At 53.1% G+C, this 16,373-nt stretch overlaps 1 protein-coding gene across 1 annotated transcript in view; it reads right to left on the bottom strand.

The window, feature by feature from the left end:
* Positions 1–15,067, bottom strand: part of RSPH1 (radial spoke head component 1) — an 18,164-nt gene extending 3,097 nt beyond the window's left edge. The window contains exons 1-7 of the mRNA XM_077755338.1: positions 14,895–15,067; positions 12,106–12,219; positions 11,898–12,003; positions 6,418–6,508; positions 5,801–5,936; positions 2,115–2,186; positions 50–212 (exon numbers count right to left, since the gene is read on the bottom strand). Of these exons, the coding sequence (XP_077611464.1) occupies positions 50–212; positions 2,115–2,186; positions 5,801–5,936; positions 6,418–6,508; positions 11,898–12,003; positions 12,106–12,219; positions 14,895–14,948 (736 nt within the window). The 5' untranslated portion in view covers positions 14,949–15,067. The remainder of the gene's footprint in view (positions 1–49; positions 213–2,114; positions 2,187–5,800; positions 5,937–6,417; positions 6,509–11,897; positions 12,004–12,105; positions 12,220–14,894) is intronic.
* Between the last annotated feature and the right edge of the window lie 1,306 nt (positions 15,068–16,373).

Genomic DNA, 16,373 nt, shown 5'->3' with positions numbered 1-16,373 from the left:
GCCGGCCGCCGGCCCACAGAGGGGAGGCGCCCTCCCCCGCACCCCGTACCCTCGGTTCCCGGGGCCTCCTCCTGGCCCGCCCCGTCCGCAGGCGGCTGCTCCTCGGGGAGGGTCGGCGTCCACAGAGCCAGTTCTGTGATTTTGGTGGCCTTCCATTTTGGGGTGACGGCCACCACCGTCACCTCCTCCTCCTCCTCCTCTTCTCCTCTATCCTATTTTAGGTTTAAAAATGTAAAATTACCATGTGAACTCGCTGTGGGATGTTCACAGTGAGGGGCATTCGGGCGTTGTCCCTGCGCGGCTCTGTGGTCGGCCTGACAGCCCGCCGTCCCCGGAGTGATCTGAGCTTGAGGGCGGGTCTGGGGGGCCCCACGCATTCCGAGAACAGCTCCCAGAGCCGACATCCCCACACTCCTGGAGCAGCTGGGAAGCAGCCCAGACCCGGGGAGCCTTCCCGTACACTCGGCCACACCGTCCGGCGCTCAGGTCCCTTATGTGTGACAAGGCAGCTCGGCTGTAAGAAAAGGGCAGCCAGGGTCCTAAGATGACCATAAACCGTGGAAGGGCTTAGCCATTGAAAGCTCTAGAATCAGGGATTCTGGGGGGGGAATGGAATTCTGCGAAAGCAGAGCGAGAGTCGATCACCTCTAATCGTGGGACCTCTCGTAAGAGCGCGTAATCCCGACACTGGTCAGCGGCCGGCATGTGCACACCCGGCCAAGCCACCAGCTCCTCCCCAGCTTCGCAGCCATCACGAAATTCCAAAGATCTGAGTATCAGCCCACAAGTGTGGAAAGCATCCCTGTCACAGAGAGGAGCGTGCCTATGACAAAGAGTGGCAGACACCTGCCTACTACTTCCGCGGAGTCACTCAGAGTAGAGGGGTTGGTTTCAAAACTTCTGTGCTCCGTCCCCCACGGCGTGTGGCCAGGGGATGTGCCCCAGCATCAGCGGAGGAGCCGTGAAGACGCAGCTCAGAGCGGCTGCACCCCGGACGTCAGGGCGGGGCTGGGTCACCTGCGTCACTCCCAGGCAAGGCCCACGCTGCGGGCCCGGGACGAGCCCGCCGGGTCGTGTCCTGCACGCACCGTGACACTCAGGTTTCTCCGCTTCGTCACAGCCCCAGTCACCATCCCAGAAAGCATAGGGCGCTTGGACACGGGCTTGTCCCTGGGCAGGAGCAGCCTGGGGGCCCGTGGCTTCATCTCTCCCCCTTAGCGGCATCATGCCCTTCCTGCTTTCCCCTCTGCATCCTGAGGCCCTGACCCCTAAGAACTTCTCCCTGGACCCACGAAAACCCACTACTCTGCTGGTTTAGTGTTTATTGCTTCACAAATCAAAATAACTGTGCAGCCACTCATGAGACCATAAAGGCCAGTTTCGGGGGGCAGTGGGGGCAGGGTAATGAGTTCCGCTGACGGGTTCCTCCAGGAAGAAGGTACGAGCCTTCCAGCCCCGGGCGAGCCCAGCAAGCCCTCGCCATGTCACTGTCGTGATCTAACAACACAGCAATTAACTGTGTTCACACTTCTTGACCACGGGGTGGGGGGAGGGTGGGGCTCTGTGTGGACTTAAATGCAGGGGGCTGTGTCCCGTGGGGGCGACAAATTCCTCTCCTTGCTGGTAGGCACCTCGGCTTCTGGGAGCCCCTCTCGCTCAGATGACCCGACCTGGGATCCAGGCGAAACGATGCTGGGGCGTGGGGAGGGGGCTGTTTTGTAGCAACATGGTCGAACTTCTTGGCATTAACCAAGGAAAACCCAGGTTGTGTTAGCGTTACTGTGAGTACCGGAGACGAACAAATGGACAAAACTGCTGGATGGGTTTGGGGGGACCGCAGCCACCCGTTCCAGGCGTCACCCCTGGAGCCTGATGCCGTCCACAGCCCCCCAACTCGGGGCCATCCGGCTCCTCCTGACAGAGCTCCGTGCAGTGATACCGCTCAGTCCTGGCAATTCGGGTCTAAACCAAAGCCGGCAGAGAAGGAGATGGACGGCGTGAAGGACTCGGACTGCTGGCGCCACTCCCATCCAGCCTGGTCGGGTCCTCGGTCCATGGCCCGGGCCAGCTCTGTCGCCCGCGGATATAGAAACGAGATGCAGTCAGCCACGTACCGTATCTGTCAGATGGTACTCCCCGTGCTGTTCACATCCGATATCGAACACGTACTTTCCCGGCCCGATGGGCTACGAGCAAAGGGAAAGGGAGAATGTCTCACTCAGTGTTCACCACCACCCAACGCCGAGCGCACATGCTGCGGAAACGCCTCCTCGCACCCCCTGGAAAACCTGCCCAAAGTCACGAAGCAGGAAGTCCAATGCGGGTCAAAGAAAGCCTTTATGAACTCATGGCTAATGGAATTGCCAAGTATAGGACCTGTCAGTTTGGTACTTAAAGGTTCATTTTATCTTTATGAAAATCATGAATTTCTTACAAAAATTTCACCGAGCTGACGCCCACAGGCAAACCAGCTAGAGACAGATGCACTGGTAATACTGCGATCGTCTTTACAAACTTAGCGCCAGATTTTTCGACATAAAAATTGGATCAGAAACGAATCGCCTATTTACAACTCTTCTTCCATAACCCATTGTCAACCTGGTATTTTCTTTAAGAATTATTAAGAGGCGCCTGGGTGGCTCAGTCGGTCAAGCATCTGACTTCGGCTCCGGTCATGTTCTCACGGTTCGTGGGTTCGAGCCCCGCGTCGGGCTCTGTGCTGACAGCTCAGAGCCTGGAGCCTGTTTCAGATTCTGTGTCTCCCTCTCTCTCTGCCCCTCCCCTGCTCATGCTCTGTCTCTTTCTCTCAAAAATAAATAAACATTAAAAATTATTTTAAAAAAGAATTATTATAACCTATTTCATCCATGTACTACTGCTAATACTTGGTGTGCTGATACTATCCTTGGCCAAAGGCCATCGCAGGAAACATGTGCAAGGTCACATCTTATATCCACTCTTGACATTTCCCTCGGGGAAGTTGTCAGAAGTGGAATTTCTGGGCAGCAGCACACGCACGCACTCACACACATACACTGTGTACATATTTACACACAAAAGATGTAGACACACATTTCTTTAAATATATTGACCAGAATGAGGCTTCGATAATATCCCTTTCACAGTAGCACTTAAGAGCTCCTTGTCAAACTCTTGTTTTTTTCCTGGGCATTAACATTTTGTTCTATGTTTACATTTTTTTAACTTATAAAAACTGGATCGCATCATTAAGTCACATCTTTAAGCTATCAGTAGGGTTGAATTTTTTTCACATTTTGGACCATTTAAATCACATTGATGGAAATAAGTGCTATGTATTTATATTAATGTTGCGAATACTCTAACCTATTGGCCGTGTATCTCTTCAATTTTCTTTACAGTGCATTCTAATCAATAGGGGGTTATTTTTATCAACCAGATCTACTGGGTTTTCCTTTCTACTTCTGTTTAGAGAGTCCTCTTTCCTCATTTCAAAGATAATAAACATTCGCCTATTTTTTTTCTATCTGTGACTTTGTTCATGCCTAAACCTTTCTTCCTATTCTCACGTGTCTTCATCCAATGCTGAAGGAGGAACCGTGATTCCCCGCCCCCCCCGCCCCCGATGGTTATCAAGTCCTCCTGGGACCATTTTTTCACTTCTCTCCATCAGGTCCTCACGGACTTGAAAATGACGCCCTTTTCAAGTTACCATCGGCACTTGAATCTGCCCCTCGACTCTAATCCACGTCGCTGATCTCTATTTCTCCATCCTGGTATCTCGGTTTTATTTACCACAGATTTAAATTTGTTTTAACAATTTGCCGGCGAGGATTTGAACAGGTCATTCTCTGAGGAAAAGTCAAACCAGTAGCAAAAGTGTGTAAGGATGCTGGACCTCACTAGGAATTGGGGAAAAGCATTAAAACAACGCGATAGTATTTTTTTACCCGTCGGGTTTGCAAAGAAGTTAAAGGCTGCTGTTGGCAGGAGTGCAAACTGGCACAGCTTGGCAGGGAAGTTGCCAGCACTGATCACAATTTAAAGTGCCAATATTTGTAAACTCAGCGATTACGGGGTCTGACCTACACAGATATCCCCAAATGCACAAACGTGCATGTTTTCGTGTCCTGATACGCCATCCCACATATGTAAGGACAGCCCTTGAGCCAGATGTGAGTGTGTGCATGTGGGCTGCACAGAAAGACGTAGGGGGCGGTCACACGGCCTTGGGAGAAGAAGCTGGGGGGAGAAGGGAGGGCTGGAGGCTGGAGCTCAGGCCACGTGTCTGCAATGGACAGCTGACCCTTCAATAACACGGGTTTGGACTGTGTGAGTCCACTCGTATGCAGATATTTTTCAATAAATACAATACGGTGCTGTAAATGTACTTTCTCTTCCTTTTTCTTAATAACATGTCCTTTCCTCTAGCTCACCGTATTGTAAGAATACAGTGTGTAATACCTACCACATACAAAGTGTGTGTTAATCGACTATTTATGTCACTGGTATGGCATCCAGCCGAAACCAGGCTATTAGTAGTTTGGGGAGAGTCAAAAGCTATCTATGGATCTTCCACTGTGTGGGGGTCAGCGCCCCTGACCACACACCGTTCAAGGGTCGGCTAAACGTGTGTGTTACTAGCAAACTTTCACTACCTAGCAGAACAAAGCTCCTGTTCTCCAGGTTAGTCTGGCTCCCTGCAGTCACCAACTCTTCCTGAGTAACTTCTGTCAACTTCTCTTTCCCCCACATACCTTCCCATGCCAAAAAGTATCCCATGCGAATTTTACTGGGAATTACATATGCAGCATATATATTTGGGGGAAAATGTGCTGTTTTATAAACACTTAAAAGTAGAATCTGGGGGCGCCTGGGTGGCTCAGTCAGTTAAGCGTCCGACTTTGGCTCAGGTCATGATCTCACGGTTCATGGGTTCCAGCCCCACATCGGGATCTGTGCTGACAGCTCAGAGCCTGGAGCCCATTTTGGATTCTGTGTCTCCCTCTCTCTCTGACCCTCCCCTGCTCATGCTACATCTCTCAAAAATGAATAAACATTTAAAAAAAAAATTTTAATAAAAAAAAGTAAAGTCTGTAATTAGGGCATGAATTCTATGGAAACGAAAACGGTTTTAAGAGAGTCTGAGGCAACTCATTTAAATCAGTTAAATATTCTAACTCTAATCAGTCAACTTCTAACACCTTTCATTTGCTCGGGAAACTCTTCCTTCAGGGAAAGTCTCTGCCCAACGCCTGCTCAAAGCCACGAATGATGTCAGTGTGGTGGGTGCTAAGTTATCGGGGGTTTCTCTGCATCCCCACCAGCCTCGGGCAAGACCACAGAGCCCTGCAGACAGAAATGACCAGTCATGAGCACAGCAGACTGGACAGCATCACACCTGAGGCCACGCCCAGGGTGGGTGGGCTAGTCTGCAGAAAGGAAGCTGTCTCCCCAGGGCCCCGGCCCCGGGCCTCCCAGGGCAAAGAAAGTCAAAACACCCACATGCTCAACCACAGGGAATGTTCCATGTCTGATCTACCCGTGACGGGGAGCATAAATGAGAGGGAGGAGGATGTTATATCGATTGGACAGATCACTGATGGGGGAGCGTGAGGACTTCCCTCTCTACTCTGCCCCTGTCCACACTGCCCTCCGTAGTCATCAGAGGCTGGGGAAGGGGTAGAGCTGCCCACTTCCTGTATTTGGAGGGGCGGGAGGATTCCTGGGTTTTCAGTGTCCTTCCTTCACATAGTTCACAGACGGGGGGCAGGAGGCTAGTGTGTGTGTGATCAGCACACGGTGCCGCCCATTGACTTACGTTTTTGTTCAAGAACTTGCCCTGGTACCTGTGGTTCAGGTGGATGAGCTCGGCCGCGCCCTCCTGCTGTCCGCTCACCCAGGTACCTACATACTTACTGCCCGTCTCTGCGTAGAAGTAGGTGCCTTGCCCGTGCCTGGTGAAGACAGAGCGCACAATTTATTTTGTTCCGACATCACGAAAGCCCGCCCAGGTTTCTAAGACAGACGTTGAAGTCGGACGTGGCCTATATTTGGCTTCTCTGCCTGCGCCCCGTCAAAGCAGGCTCCGGCCCTGTGTGCCCACGCGTGGGAGGGGTGTCACCTCCTGGATGGCGAGGACCTTCCCGCAGGTGCGCCGCTTCACGCGGGGAAGAGGCAGCGCTCCCCGGAGCTGTGGCTCTGTCCCCAGGAGGGTTCTTCTGTGCCCTCCTTGTCCCCGGGGCTCTCGAGTGAAAGACCACATGTCTGGCGCCCGCCCCGGAATGTGTCACCTGGCGTGCCCACCTTAAAGCCGTGAAGGGTTTGAACTGCCTGGCAAGAGCTGGCTAACGGGCTTTGGTCGTGACCCTGCTTCTTACTAAGGCGTCATCACGTTCTCATTACGTAAGTCAGACTACAGAGCTGGGGGAGGCGCACCTCTGGTGAGCAAACCACTCTCCCGTGTACGTGTCGTTGTTGACATAGTAGTACACGCCGTGGCCGTGTCTGTGGTCATCCATCCACTCCCCTGCAAGGGACGACACAAAAGCAGACCGGCTGAGAAGGGAAGGACAGCCTCACCCGCTGCCACCTTCACCTCCCACCGTGACGCCCCGCCGCCCCTTGCCCCTCCGGCTGGACGGCGTGGTTAAGGGAAGTGGAGTCAGGTCTCATTGCGTGCAGGCCTGGGCAGGTGCACCCACGTGGGCCATGGCCACCCGTGCGCGCCGACAGCAGGTATCACAGTCGCTCAGTGGCACGGCCGGGATTCAAACCAGGGTTTGGTCCGCCCGGCCCCCAGCAGTCCCAGCTCCACCCTCCCTCTGCCTGCACGGGTTCACCGATCCAGGAACAACCCTCTGGTGCCATCCCCCGCCTCCCTCCTCCTCAGGCTCCAGCACCCGCTCCGAGCCTGGGCGTGCGGGCGCCCCGCCTGTGGGCCAGCGCCCTGCGAGGTAACGCCGCCCCTTTACCAACCAGTGTCTGTGCAAGGACTCTTCCATCACTAATTGTCCCTGCCGACTCACCTCCGTGCAGGCTCCTGCCCATTTCCTGCTGACTTGGTAAGAAATACTGGAATTGGCAAAGATAGCATAAAATTCGCAAGACCCCTGCCGGAATGACCGCAGCGGAGTAGTTAGTGAATGTTGCCAATTCTTGAAGATTGATTCCTGCCCTGGGAAATTCACAACGTCCTCAAACCTTCCAGCCCACGGATGAAAGAAACCTAACAGAGATTTCCAAAGTCGACAAGTATCCTGAAGACTCACTCGGCATTGCTAGTGACAAGTTAAGCTCAGTGACTCTTCTCTAGACAGTGAATACTTTTTTCAGAAAGCTAATTTTTATCGATTTTTGATCAAAGACAGGACATAGAATTCTCTATTTTCTCTTTAGAAAATGTTATTACAAAATTGTTGTCAGATAGACATTCCATTGTTTGCTAGAAAAGTAAGGAAAAGGCATGCTACAGGCACAGCAGACATGAACTTGAGAAATGGGAAGCCTCTTGCACTGTTGGTGGGAACACAAACTGGTGCAGCNTGGGGGGGAGGGGAAGGGGGTGATGGGCATGGAGGGCACTTGTGGGCATGAGCACTGGATGTTGTATGTAAGCCAATTTAACAATAAATTATATTAAAAGAATAACAATAGTAAATAAAAATTATAAAATAAAAGTTAAATAAAAATTAAAAATTCATATATTACTTCCTCAGATTTTATAATGTTCACAGCATTTAAAAATTTTTAACTTATTTTGATTTCTCATTACAAATAAAAATTCACTTTTATGTCAATTTTATGTTCTTTTTTTTTTAATGTTTTATTTATTTCTAGGAGACAGAGAGAGAGACAGCGTGAGCAGGGGAGGGTCAGAGAGAGAGGGAGTCACAGACTGAAACAGGCTCCAGGCTCTGAGCTGGCAGTCAGCACAGAGCCCGACGCGGGGCTCGAACCCACGAACCGTGAAAAGTCAGACGCTTAGCCGACTAAGCCACCCAGGCACCCCTTATGTTCTTTTTCTTAAATTTAGCCCTCAAAACTTGTATAAGCTTCTGAACTACAGGAAAACTGGACCTGCTTCCACACAAAGAGGAAGAATTCACATGCCTCGAATATGTCGATCGTCCACACAAATACGTGTTTGCACGAATAAACCCCACATTCACCACCACCAACAGCAAATCTACATGAGGAACTTGGATGCGTTTTCTCTGTCCGTCCCACAGGCCCTGAGACTCTGTGAGACGGACCAGCTGCTGTACTAGCGACAGAGCCCGTCGGGGAGGGCCTGTCCCGTCTGGGCAGGAGGCAGACACCGGAGAGCAGCAGAAAGAACCGTGCTTTCGGGAAGCAGCCACCAGGCTCAGGAACCACACGAGCAGAAGGAATGGAGGATCCTGAGACTGAAATAATTCAGTAGACACGGGGGTTTGCACGTAACATAGCCATGAGGATAGACAGAGTGTGCAGAAGTCTCAGAGGACTTGTCCGGATTTTTTTTTTTTTAATTTTTAAGTTATTTATTTTTTGAGAGAGAGCATGAACAGGGGAGGAGCAGACAGAAAGGGAGGGAGAGAATCCCAAGCAGGCTCCACGCTGTAAGCACAGAGCCTGACACGGGGCTCGAACTCACAAACCGTGAGAATCATGTCCTGAGCAGAAATCAAGAGTCAGACGCTTAACCTGAGTCACCCAGGCATCTGCACTTGGCTGAGTTTTTAAGGGACAATTGTGTCCTTGTAAATCACCAGTTTAAAAGATGAAGGAAGGGGGCGCCTGGGTGGCTCAGTCGGTTAAGCATCCGACTTCGGCTTGGTTCATGATCACACAGTTCGTGGGTTCAAGCCCCATATTGGGCTCCGTGCTGACAGCTCAGAACCTAGAGCTGCTTCTGATTCTGTCTCCCTCCCTCTCTCTCTGCCCTTTCCCTTCTTGCACTCTGTTTCTCAAAAACAAACGTTGAAGAAAATATTTTAATAAAATAAAATAAAATGGGGAAAGAAGAAGCAGGAAGAGGAGGAGGAGGCGGGCAGACGTGTAGCCCACGCCAATTTCTGTGATGTAAGAATCCGCGCTGTGGCCAAGGTTGGACCGTGCACGGAGCGGGGGACGCGTGCGCAGCGCTGGCTTGTGTGAGCGCTCAAGGACCCACTGCGCACGGCCCCGGGGCCAAGACCTTCTTCAGTTTCTTCCCAGCAAAAGACCACAATCGACAAGCAATTCCTGCCTTTTCTCCTGGCCCTGAGGGCCGGTCTCCAGGGCAGCGTGGCAAGAAATGTGTATTAAACACTTTACAGGCAATGTTCAAGAAGAGAATTAACTTGCAAACCAAATTTCAAGCCAGTGAGATCTGGTGAGGAAGCTTGTTATATAAAGTCCCAGTTTAGGGGCACGTGGGTGTTCGACCCTTGATTTCGGCTCAGGTCATGATCTCATGGTTCGTGGGTTTGAGTCCTGAGTCAGGATCCGTGCTGACAGCTCAGAGCCTGGAGCTGCTTCCAATTCTGTGTCTCCCTCTCTCTCTGCCCCGCCCCAGCTCGCACTCTGTTTCTCTCTGTCTCTCAAAACTAAATAAGCATTTAAAAAAATTTTTGTAACTTAAAAAAAGTTTTTTAAGGTCCTAGTTTACCCATTGGGGACCCAGCCCCGCTGACAGTGACCAGGCCTCAGTAAACGGCGCAGAGGGAAGGAGCTAAGGAAGGGAAGGGTGGCTCCTGGAGCGCGTCCTTCACACCCTGACGCAGGCTCCCTTGCAGGCCACTGAGAAACTGCATTGCTGTTTGTTGGTTTACGTGTGCACCTTGCATCTTAAAGCTTTTCTACCCCAGATCCTGTGCTTCCCATCATTCCCGATCTTGTCAGCTGGAGTTTTCCCAGCTGCCTTTCTGCTCCAGGGAAATCTCCATGGCTGGCTGGCTGGCTGGTGGCCCGGGTCGGGCTGGTCTCCCCGCCGGGAGCACACCGTCCCTGTTCCGAAGCTCTCCGTATGCGCCCACCCTGCCACCACGCTGGGGGGCCCCTGGTCTGGAGCTCTGGAGATTGGAGACCATTTAAGACAAAAACGCCCTTCCAAGGACTTCACCCCCATCTGAAATGTGGCCCCGTCACGGCCTCCCGCGCTGGCTGCGTCCACTGCCAGGTCCCCGGCACGCAGGAGGGCCCGGGGCTGACCCTGGTGGTGAGTCACTCTGGTGGAGACCCCGCCAACTGGCGCGGGCAGTGGCCAGTTTGTTTGGATGTGTAATAACCAACACACGTGTTTACAGGGACAGCACTGCAACCCAGAGACGTCATGCTCATGGCCCAAGGCTGCACAGCGGCGCTGGAACGAAAATCCGGGTTTCTCTGGCTCCAACCTCATGCTCTCTTCCACAGGCCTCCCAACGGCCACGCGTCCTGTCTTCTCCCGGCTCCTGCCACACGAGAGCTTCCAGAAACCTGACCTCAAGTCATCGTGCCGTTTCTCTGCAACTTCATTACTAAACACCTTCACCTTCGTTTGCTCCTTGAGCACAGAAGCAGCACCAGCGCTGGAGACGGGAGCCCCTGCTCTTTCCCACGCCCTCACCGCCCCCCCCCCCACTTCACGGTCTGTCCAGGTGGTCCAGATGCCCCTCCAAAGTCTGGCACCCACTCACCCCTCCAACCCTGTCCCCTGCTCCGCCAAGCACCCCTGCCTCCCAGCCTCTGCTCACGTGGTCCCACAAACCGGGAGCGTCCACTCGTGCCTGGGCCCCCAGCAGGCCCGGCTCAGCATCTGGGAGACCGGAAATGCACCCATACCCGGGGCCGAGGCTGAGCACACTCGCTAGCCTGCGGGAACCCACTCCGTGTCCCTCAGGACGGCAGTCAGCCAACGCCCAGGCATGACGAATCACAGCCTTTGTGACCGGAAGGTTGCCCACTCCCTGAGCTAAGATTAATGTTGCAGCTTCTGACCTCGGAGAAGAAATCTCTGAGTGGTGACCACACCCTGCACCCTTTAAGAGACAAAGCCACATGGAGACACAAAAACGCACAGCTGCTTCCAAAGAAGTTCACGTTAAAAACTCCTTCCATCTCTTACTCTGAGTCTCTTTTTTATGTATTTATGTGTTGCTCCACATGTATTAACATCCACACGAGAATAAAACATGATGGCAATGAGATTAGGTTCATAATGGTTTGGAAAGAATTCAATCAAACCCTATAAATTAAATTGTTGAAAGTTGATTTCAAAAGCAGATGGTGCTCCTCCTGGAATAAGCCCTCCAAGAAAGAGGAAACGGACAGAAACCCCCCCTCTGACGGGGAGGCATTAGCACCGTCACCTGGGTCTCAGACACGGGCAGAATGGCTGCCTTAGATTTCCTGGGCTCTGTCTTCATTCAGCAACAGGGGAGGACTGGTGTGGCTCGCACCCGGAGGACATGTCATCCCCACTGGGAGGTGACGCCACCTCCCAGGCCGCCACATACTGAGCACTCGCCACCTGTCGGGTGCCGTCTGAGCGTTCCCACAGGGGCAGCTCATGAATCAAGCCTTTCTGGTTTCTGTGTCAGCCCTGTGAACAGAGGAGCACAACTTGTGTTTGTTGAGTGACTGACTGACCTGGAGAACTTTAAGCCCTCTCCTACCACTCAAGATCCACAGACAAGTTCAATTCCCTGAGGAGACCTCTACAGTACAAACATCTGCTTTGAGAGCCCATTTTACCCTCAAATCTTTTTTTAATGTTTTTATGTATTTTTGAGAAAGAGAGAGATGGAGCATGAGCAGGGGAGGGGCAGAGAGAGAGGGAGACATAGAATCCAAAGCAGCTCCAGGCTCTGAGCTGTCAGCACAGAGCCTGATGCAGGGTTCAGACTCGAGAACCCTAGATCATGACCTGAGCCGAAGTCAGACACTTAACTGAGCCACCCGGCGCCCCTTACCTTCATATCTTGATCCGTCTGGGTATATGAAAGTGCCATGGCCATGTTTTTTATTTTTAACGTATTCTCCAATGTATCGAGCGCCGTTTTTAAATTTGTAGATCCCCTAAAACACGTTGGTTACATAATTCATATCATTCCTGAATTTAATACTCACCCATAGAATATCCACTAGAGATAAGTACCCACTCACGCCACCAGTTCTGACCTGGCCATGCCTTTTACCATGCTGGTAGCTCCCTTCATACGTGTCCCCGTTGGGCAGCCTTGCTCTCCCGTGTCCGTGCCGTTCGCCAACCTCGTTCCGGTCCCCTTCATACTCCTGGGCAGAAGAAACGATGACCATCACACCTACTATGTATTCACCACTAACGATATATTAAACATTTTGTAAGTAGCGTGTCATTGAATCTCTCCCAATCCTCAGCCCCATCGTACAGGTGAGGTAGGCAACAGCCCCTGGGCGCAACGGGGCATTTGTCCAAGGTGACACACCTAGAACCTGTCGCTGGTGGAAACCTCACTCTCTCCCTGCAACTTCTGAGCTTGTAAGGTATCATGCTAATCCTTAACACTACAAACAAAACTCCGGGTGTTCCAAATTGCGTTCTTTATGGAAACATGTTTGAAATAACATATGTAGGTGGAATTGTTCCTCAGCCACACAGGCCCCTCCCTGAGGCTTCCTCCAATAATCCAGGACTTAAAATGCAAAGACAACTCTTGCTTCAAGTGATTCCCTGGGCGTTTGAGGTCTCAGGAGGCTCCAGTGGGAGAGGAAGCAGCCAGGGGGAACGCAGGAGGAAATAGGGCTCAGCTGTCACAAGTGTCCCTAACTCCACTTAGTTTATCTCCTTACCAAGTGTGAACTCCTTATCAAGAGACTTGAACTTCACTCATAGACTCATATGGAAATAATTACATATCTTGAAAGTAAACCAATAAAAAAAATGTTAACACAAGTGTGCAATATACCTGTTTCCTCTGACTCTGCATAAAATAAACCTTCCTCCACACTTAACCATGAGTGCAGAGTGCCCATAACAGATAGTAAAAGGGCCAAGGTACAGAGGAATGATTTGACATAGATCTGCACCTGCAGGGATATTACAACACAAGTTCAAACACCCGACTGGGACTTCTGAAGCAAGCACTGCTATAGATTCCCTTTCCCAGCACGATCCAGCTCAGAAATCCTTCCTCAGAATGGAAGGTAAAAATGCGTGATCTTAGGGGCACCTGGGTGGCTCAGTCGGTTAAGCCTCCAACTTCAGCTCAGGTCATGATCTCACGGTTTGTAAGTTCGAGCCCCATGTTGGGCTCTGTGATGACAGCTCAGAGCCTGGAACCTGCTTCGGATTTTGTCTCTCTCTCTCTCTCTCTCCCCTGCTCACACACACACTCTCTCTCTCTAAAAAATAAATAAACTTAAAAAAAATTTAATGCATGACCTTACACATTTATTGCAGCATTAGTCTAAATTCAAAATTTATAAAAGCTCTCCCCACCCCACTCAGAAGATCTCCCAGTGCACCCCTACTGAGCCACTGGGGTGGCTGAACAGGAGGGCAACCCTTTAAAATGACCCCAGCTGGGGCGCCTGGGTGGCTTAGTCGGTTAAGCGTCCGACTTTCGCTTAGGTCATGATCTCGCGGTTCGTGGGTTCGAGCCCCGCGTCGGGCTCTGTGCTGACTGCCAGCTCAGAGCCTGGAGCCTGTTTCAGTCTGTGACTCCCTCTCTCTCTGACCCTCCCCTGCTCACGCTGTCTCTCTCTCTCTCTCTCCTGGAAATAAATAAAACATTAAAAAATTAAAAAAAAATAAATAAATAAAATGACCCCAGCTGTGATTTAAGCTACAATGACGGGCACTAAAAAGTTATAAGTCAGCAGGGCTATTTGAGGAGACAGACTTGAAGTCTTCCTGGGCAGATGTGGTAGTTTGGGCTCCCCCAGAAGAAGACCCTGAACAAGCGATTTTTTCAAAGTGCTCACTGAGAAGCCAGTAAAGGGGAGGGGGAAACAGACATGAAGGAGGAGGCCGGCCAGCATGGGGAGGTCAGGAGATGTCCCAGACTCGGCCTCCGTGCACAAGGACTCGGGAGTGTCAATCACTGTGATTCGTCCTGCTGTTTAGGGCCAGCACTGGCTGTCCAGACACCATGTAGACCCCTGGCACTTCTGGCTCTCCCACCTGGCCAGGCGGCCCCACGTGGTGCAGGCGCTAGTCCTGGGCAGTAAATGGGGCAGAAGCTGAGAGTCAGACGCACCAAGCTAACCCACAGGGCTGCGCAGGCGCCAACACGTCCATCCCAGCAGAGATGCCAGGCTCTTCAGTTAGTTCTGAAACTATCCCAACGCTGTGCCCTGCGCGCGCACACACACACAGTGGCTGGGGTTCCCAACGTGTCAGCCAAGAAGCGGTCGCCCTCTGGGTTAGAGCGGCTAATCTGTGAACACGTGTACATAAAAGCACTTCGCTGGAGGTGCACCGCACGCCGCCTCTCTGCTGCCTAAGCCAGGGAGCAATGCCAGAGACTTGGGTCGGCTGCTACCACACTGAAGAAAGAGCCTGGCATTCCAGACCCACAGGAAGCCTTCGCTGAGCCCGAGACCTTCTGGGCATTTCTTGAAGGCTGCCAGGGAGCAGCTTGCCTTCACCATCCTTGACCCCGAGGGGCCAAGCTCCATCACAGAACAGCATTTCAAGTCGGGGTGACCCCCCCCCCACCCCAAGGAGACTGCCTGGACTGACAGCAGGAAAGAGGCTTCCCGAGTCTTTGACTTGGAAATCTTTGCCTTTAACGGGAGGCGGGCTGGAGAGGGGAGGAGGCGGCGAGAAGGGCCGCGGCAAGAAGACGTCACCGCGTTTCACCTTTCGCCGCCAACTTCCAGGCCGCGCGGCCAGCGCGTCCCTGTCCTTGGCCGGGCCGCCGGGGGGCTGTGGCCGGCCTCCTCCGGGGGTGCGTCTGGGGAGCCCCCACCACCGGAGCTCTCACCCCAAGATCATTCTCTCCCTCCTCCTCCAACTCCTCCGAGCCCAGGTCCGACATGGCCTAGTCCCCGTCTGGGTCCTCGCCGCCACCAGCGCGTCCCCAGGAGGTAGGCACCGCTGCTCGCACCGCCGCGTCCGCCGTCGCCGAGGAGACGCGGCCAGTCCCGCCTCCCCACCCGCGCGGGCGGAGGGTGGGAAGCACGGGGCGGAGCCACTGGCGGCGTGCGGGTGCTGTCATAGCAACGGGAAGGGCACTTCGACCAATCGCCGCCCGGGAAGGGAGGGGGCGTGGTCTGAGGCGGGAAGGGGCAGAGCCAGTGGAAGCTCTCGGCGCTGTCATAGCAACGGGAGGGGCACCTCGACCAATCGCCGCCCGGGAAGAGGGAGGGGGCGGGGCTTGGGATGGGCTTGGTACCCACCAGCCTCCTACCTGGACGCCGTGGGACAGGTCCCAGGGACGCTTTAGCTGGAGGCTGGGTGATGCTGTACCGTGGAGCCACCTTTGACCAGGGCCCCAAAGAGTTGGTGCGCAAGGTGCACCGCGCCAGCTCTCAAGAGGGCCTCATCTCTGCCCGGCGCTGAGCACTGCCCCTTCCGACCCTTCCCCTGGGCTACTTGGGTCCCTCCGTGGGCCCTGCCCGCCCTTCCTCACCTATCTGGGCTCTTCTGGCCTTTTAACGTTGGCAGTCCACAGACATGTGCCCGCTGAGATCTTTTCTCATGTTTATAAACGTCTCCCGACGCAAGGAGTCAGTTCTAACCTCCTGGCAGAGACGCTTCCGCAGTGATGCCCTTCAGGGTTTGACGTCCCGTCTCCACCCCGAACGTGAGGGCAGTCCCCCTTAGACCCTAAGGAGGAAGGAACTTCAACACCACGTACGGCCTACCTACCGATCATCCCTCCCTCCCTCCATCTACCTATCATCCATCCACAGAGCGGCCCCCCTCCTATCTAGCTATCGGCCCCCGCAGCGCCTGGAAAAGTGTTTTCCCACAGTAGACGCCCAGCCAGGCCAGTGCAGTCCAGTCCATCTGGGTCTTTAGGTCCCTGGTGAGATGGAACTATGGTCGAGGTCTTTCTTCATCAGTTGCACTTAAAAGGACCTCTAACTTGTGGGTGTGAATAAACAAAGACCACCCACATGAGAACAAGCAAAGACTGTTTATTCAGAGCTTTGCTATAGCCAAGGACTCAGCCACCGTGACTTGCGTCTTGGCCGAGGCTCCCAGGCAGGCAGAGGAGTGGCAAAGCCGACAGTGGAGAACAGGGAGGCCCCGGGGTGCCCGGGTCACAGCAGCTGGCCCCGAGAAGCTGTAGGCGGCTAACTAGAAGCGGTGCTGAGGGAGCGTAAGGCAGGCTGACACCCCCGCAAACACCCCCCACCCCAGGTGGGACATGTGTGACACTCCTCGGGCACTCCTGGCTGCCCAAGAACGAAGGAAAGGGGGACAGAAATGGTTAACTGATGGGACATCACAGTCC

The sequence above is a fragment of the Crocuta crocuta genome, unplaced genomic scaffold (assembly GCF_008692635.1).
Source record: "Crocuta crocuta isolate KB4526 unplaced genomic scaffold, BGI_CrCroc_1.0 scaffold675, whole genome shotgun sequence".
Lineage (NCBI taxonomy): Eukaryota > Metazoa > Chordata > Mammalia > Carnivora > Hyaenidae > Crocuta > Crocuta crocuta.
This window is presented reverse-complemented; position numbering and strand designations above follow the sequence as displayed.